We start from the raw sequence: 5,699 nt of genomic DNA on the forward strand, positions 1-5,699 counted from the left end.
GTTTGAATTTTTTTAACTCCCAGTAGACAATTTGTTTTCAAGTTTCAGAACCTTGATGTGTGTTTTTAGAGAATTTCAGAAACTTTCTTTATATTAATTGATTTCCGAAACTCAATTTAAAGGGCAATTTTGAGAATTGATTCAATATCAGTGCGCTTTTTTTCTCTTTTTTTTTTACAAGTCAGAAATCCTCACTATATTTAACGTGTCTGTCTGTATAACTGGATAAAATTGTAAACTTCACAATTTGTTAATTTGTTGTATAAGTTGCTTATAAAATAAAAATAATCATGGCATACTTTTGCTTCCACAAAAACCACAAAGATAAGAGAAAAAAAACCCTAAATAAATGAATAAATACATAAACCAAAACAACAACAATAAATTATTTTAATTAATTAATTTTACTAATTTTATAAATTACTTTTTTTGGGACCTCAAAAGGCTCACCGATGCTGCGTTCATTGGTGTATGAAATAATTCTCAATGGTATCATCAGTGGAAAGCACTTTGGATAAAAGCGCTTTACACTAAGTGCAGTCCATTTACCATTTACCATTTCCTTTTTAAGTGGATTTAATTTGTATATAATGTTAGTAAGTCAGAGTCTTAAGACACTGCTCTTTTTCATTTTTTAAGGAGCTAAAGGAAGATTTTTAAATTATTATTAAATGCCACAAAACTTTTAGCATCTTTAAAAAAAATCTACATCTATGAATGTAAATTTTATTTAAATTTTATCCCACAAACATCCATCATCTTTTTTCCATAAACAAAACAAATGAGAAAAAAGCTATTTAATTGTCATTTACCCATGTTGTTATCAGAATATCAGCCTTCTGCCAGCAGAGGGAGCCCAAAGAAGGAAGCTCCCAACACTCGCGAGAAAAGACAACTCTCACGACCGAGGTCGATCTCTTTATTTCTCGCGGGATTTCGCTCTTCCTCCTCTTTCACTCCCTTTAGCCAACATGGCAGTCGGCAAGAATAAGAGGCTGACCAAAGGCGGCAAAAAAGGTGCCAAAAAGAAGATGTAAGTAGCAAAATTCTCACACAGTTACACTAAACAGGCTTCGTCCTTCACGATGGTGTCATTTCGGGACGAAAATTGTGAGGGATGAAGCCGATTTTAAATAGATGGCGCAGAGACAACGCAAGTCTCGTCACCGGCCTCTGGCGCTGGAAGGAGTTGAAACATGCTGTGTCGCTTGTCGCTGCACTGTAGAATTTTATTACATACTTTTGTTTAATTAAATCAGACATGTTTATTTCCTCTAAAGGGATTCGGCTCAAAAAACCACTTAGATCTTTGACAGTTTGGCCGCAAAGTTAGGAACAGTAACGTTATTTGCTAAATGCTAATTACTGTTAGCATGGATTTAGCCGTGCTTACTATCAACATGGCAGCCGGGCACCACTACTGGAAGACACATGATTGCCGTAAAGGTAAAGCTTCACTTAAACGAGCGGCTAACTCATGTGTTCAGGTTGTTTAGGAAAATGGCGAACTGATCAGATAGAAGTAAATCCTCCGTGGTGCATGCTAACACGAGCAGTGTGTGCACTGCATGCTTAGCCGGCATGCTATCAGTGAGTCTGCTCCTCAGATCACTGTCAAAGCAATTTCTGCTCAACAAATTAGCTCTAAATGCTTGTCTCTCCTCTCTCTGCAGTGTGGACCCTTTTTCCAAGAAGGACTGGTATGATGTCAAGGCACCAGCCATGTTCAACATCCGCAATCTTGGCAAGACCTTGGTCACCAGGACTCAGGGAACCAGTAAGTTTTTTTTTTTTTTTTTTTTTTAGTGTAATTTCTCAATATTGAGGTGTTTTAGTATTCTTTCATGTGTGATATTGTCATTTATGAAAAACGAGCACAATGCTTAGGAAATGTCAGTGACTAAAAGCATGAGACTAAAAAAAATTAGGACTTCAGCTACAAAATCTGAAAGTCTACTACTAAGACACAACTGAGTAAAAATTACGACTTCAGCTACAAAATCTGAAAGTCTACTACTAAGACACAACTGAGTATTTATTTTCTTCATGTAATTGTATTCCTGGTTATTTTCTAACTTGTGCGTGTTATTCTCCACCACTCAGGAATCGCCTCGGATGGTCTGAAGGGACGTGTGTTCGAGGTGAGCCTCGCTGACCTGCAGAACGACGAGGTGGCCTTCCGTAAGTTCAAGCTCATCACCGAGGATGTTCAGGGCAAGAACTGCCTCACCAACTTCCACGGCATGGACCTGACCCGCGACAAGATGTGCTCCATGGTCAAGAAATGGCAGGTAATGGATGATCATGGTTTTATTAATGATGATGCATGTCCTTCACTGTAGCCATCTATTGTCGACTTGGCATCAATACCAAATTAATACCCATTTGATCCACAAATTTGAGATTCAATATCTGGCACAGTTCACAAAGTGGTAATTCACATAAAATGTTGACTTGTCCTAAATAAACTCAAGGAGTACACCTACATAATCTGATTTTTGGAGCTGTGGTAGTGTCCAAGTGAGGTTTGGTTGTGTCAGTTGTTTGAATCTTGGATCACCTGGGTGAATTTAGTAGCAACAGCAGTAACTGTTTTTACTTCAGGTGTTTGATCACCTACTCTATTTGTTATAGAAAAATTTGGCTGAATGCAACTTAAGAGAGATCTAGGGGGAGAAAAGCATGGCTGTTTGGTGAACCCGGCTGGAGCATAAATCTCTTTATGCTACTCAGTCACAAGGAATTATATTAACTATCAATTTCTCTGAGTTAGGGAATTTAAAGACCATATTATAAGAATATTTGAGCCAATTGGTGAAACCACAATATTTTATAAAATGGAAGTTGTCATGATTTGTTGTTGTTTTGTCAATTGTTCTTGTAATAAAAGAAAAGCTTATAACTACTGGAATAATTAAATTTTAGTTGTAAAACTTATTTGCTCCTAAAAATATGGAGGGATGGTTGAATGTTATTATTCACCCTTGAATAGCTTAATAGACATTGTCCTCTCTAAAATATTTGACTTACAGGCTTTTAGATAAGTTTGTATGCCCAACATCTGGATGTGAAAATCTCAGGTTGAGAGTAGCTGAGCATCACTCCGTTCTTGAAAGTTTGCAGGTTATAACTGTTGGTGAATTATTTTTTAAGAACTCTAAACAAAAACGGTTTTGTTCTTTCCGCTCAGACCATGATTGAAGCCCACGTGGACGTGAAGACCACAGATGGCTACCTTCTGCGCCTCTTCTGCGTCGGTTTCACAAAGAAACGCACCAACCAGATCAGAAAGACCTCCTACGCCCAGCACCAGCAGGTCCGTCAGATTCGCAAGAAGATGATGGAGATCATGACCCGTGAGGTTCAGACCAACGACCTGAAGGAAGTCGTCAACAAGCTGTAAGTTGTGGTTTCTCCCGCTCTTCAATGTGTGCGATTTGTGCAAAGTAATTTTTATGCATTTAAATCGCAGCTTTACAAAATTCTATTCTTTATTGCATGTTCTATACAACTTTTATATTTTGGTAATACAGATAGACTTGGCTAAAATATTTTAATGGTTCTATTTTACTTTTATGCAACAATTTTAAGGTTTATTAGTTTCCTGTTTGGTTAAAACATGCCAGCTTATGTAGACTTTGTGAATTGTGTATTAATAATTTGTGCTTCGGTGTGTTCAGGATCCCTGACAGTGTTGGTAAGGACATCGAGAAGGCCTGCCAGTCCATCTACCCTCTACACGACGTATACGTCCGCAAGGTCAAGATGCTTAAGAAGCCCAAGTTTGAGTGTAAGTGTCACACAGCTGTAACACTGGCCTGTATCTGTCATTTTTTATTTCCCATTCCCTTTGGGAACACATGATGACAACCGTTTCGGTCCCATATGATCGCCTGATTATTGCCCATTGAGATCACCTGATGTTCCCGTGCAAGAAATGGATTCATGGAGCAGGTTTGCAAAAAGTCACACTGGTTTGTTTGGTTGAGGATGAAATCTTGAGGGGTTTTTAAGGCGTGATGAGTGAAATGTCATCCCAGCATCATGGCTGTTTTCACTTTAAACATCCAGTGTCCTCTTAATATTTTCAGTTGTTAAAAGTTATGCGTGTTGTGTTGCAGTGGGCAAGCTGATGGAGCTCCACGGTGAGGGCGGTGCCGGCAGCGCAACAAAGGCAACCGGTGACGACAGCGGAGTCAAGGTGGAGAGGGCTGACGGATACGAGCCCCCCATCCAGGAGACAGTCTAAACACCTGACAGATTTAATAAAAAATGTAAATGACCGACAAACTGTTTTCTGTCTTGTGTTTTGTGCAAATCTACAGCAGGTAGACATACGCACCGGGAGAAGCATTGAAATGAATTTACGTAGCCATAATCACTGAAGCTTGTATTTAAGTTGAAACCCTGAAACTTTGAGGTTATAGTTTCCAAAAGGTCAGGATTCAAGTAATGAAGTTAAAAACCTAAGGTTTTTGAGGTTGGCAGCATGCCTGAACTTCAATATATTCATTTAAAAATGCTTAATTTGTTGATTGCATACTCTAGATATTTGTAAGCGTTTAATATTAATGATCAAATGGTATTTACAAGAATAAGTTTCAGTTTGAACATAAAATATACTTTCCATACAGTTGCAATCGAATGTCAAAGGATCAGCAAATTATAACTGTTTTACCTTTTTGTTATCAGGGCGGTACTCTTAAAGCCGTATAAATCCTGATAAACTGAATAAGTTTTAATACTTTGAGTCCTCAAACACATTTACAATCAATGAGAACCTGTATTTGGTGTTTTGGGAGTAAGTATAAAACTTGAAACTAAGCTGCATAAAGCTACTCACTATGTTTGATTTCTTTAAATTCTGTGGAATATTTGGTCAATCCAAAAGAAAGGAAACAATTTCAGCAGAAATCAAATGTTTGTGAACCTGTGCAAAACTCAGAAATGGTACTCTGGTAACAGTGGAGGGAATAATTCAGATCCCTTACTTGAATAAAAGTACTAATACCACACTGAAATTCCTCCACTACAAGTATAAGTCCTGCATTGAAATCATAAAAGTTTGTGCATCAAAATGTACTTAAAGTATTATAAGTAAAAGTACTAGTTATGTAGAATGGACCCAGTCAGATTGTTAAATATAGTGTATTGCAAATATATCACTGCATTATTTATATTGTTGCATTTTAAGGTAGGGCTCATTTTTAAATAATATACTGTTATGAATTTTAATTTAAAAAAAACATGTATCATCACTTCATATTGATTAGGTTTTTATGTTAAGTCGTGGCCTGAAAAGTAACTAAAGCTAAAAGTAATGGAGTAAGAAATACAGTATTTTCCTCAAAATGCAGTGGACTAGAAGTATTAAGTTACAATGGACATACTCAAGGAAAGTACAAGTACCTCAAAATTGTACTTTAGTAAATGTACTTAGTTACATTCCACAACAGTCTGGTGAGTATTTTTACACTCCCCAGAAGTTGTCTGACTTATCTGAACATAATGACATATTTTAAACCAGGTTGTAAAGACAAAGTACACAATCTTCAAGGATTACCCACGTGTGAAATGTAATGGAGATAATATAATTAGATTGAGTTAATTTAAACTATAACGGGAGGAAAGTAACGAGACAAACCACTAGATGGTGCAGATGGACAGCTTGTAAATCACTCCAGCATATTTAAACCAGC

The 5,699-nt window shown here is 37.1% G+C and overlaps 1 protein-coding gene and 1 non-coding gene across 2 annotated transcripts; both read left to right on the plus strand.

Moving 5' to 3' along the window:
• Positions 1 to 881: 881 nt before the first annotated feature.
• rps3a (ribosomal protein S3A) lies at positions 882 to 4,290 on the plus strand. The gene is made up of 6 exons (XM_059342422.1): positions 882 to 1,033; positions 1,674 to 1,777; positions 2,104 to 2,291; positions 3,191 to 3,399; positions 3,681 to 3,790; positions 4,122 to 4,290. Exons 1-6 carry the CDS (start codon positions 972 to 974, stop codon positions 4,247 to 4,249), a joined length of 801 nt encoding a protein of 266 aa, XP_059198405.1. The 5' UTR covers positions 882 to 971; the 3' UTR covers positions 4,250 to 4,290.
• Positions 3,856 to 3,925, plus strand: LOC131980188 (small nucleolar RNA SNORD73). Its single transcript, XR_009395205.1, has one exon. It is a non-coding gene; the product is annotated as a small nucleolar RNA SNORD73 (small nucleolar RNA).
• Positions 4,291 to 5,699: the final 1,409 nt, after the last annotated feature.

Source organism: Centropristis striata, chromosome 1 (genome assembly GCF_030273125.1).
Source record: "Centropristis striata isolate RG_2023a ecotype Rhode Island chromosome 1, C.striata_1.0, whole genome shotgun sequence".
In the NCBI taxonomy this organism is placed as follows: Eukaryota; Metazoa; Chordata; class Actinopteri; order Perciformes; family Serranidae; genus Centropristis; species Centropristis striata.

Coding starts and splice junctions, on each gene's coding strand:
- rps3a (XM_059342422.1), top strand. CDS start 972: ATGGCAGTCGGCAAGAATAAGAGGCTGACCAAAGGCGGCAAAAAAGGT. Junction 2,292..3,190: donor CCATGGTCAAGAAATGGCAG/GTAATGGATGAT, acceptor CTTTCCGCTCAG/ACCATGATTGAAGCCCACGT. Junction 3,400..3,680: donor AAGGAAGTCGTCAACAAGCT/GTAAGTTGTGGT, acceptor CGGTGTGTTCAG/GATCCCTGACAGTGTTGGTA.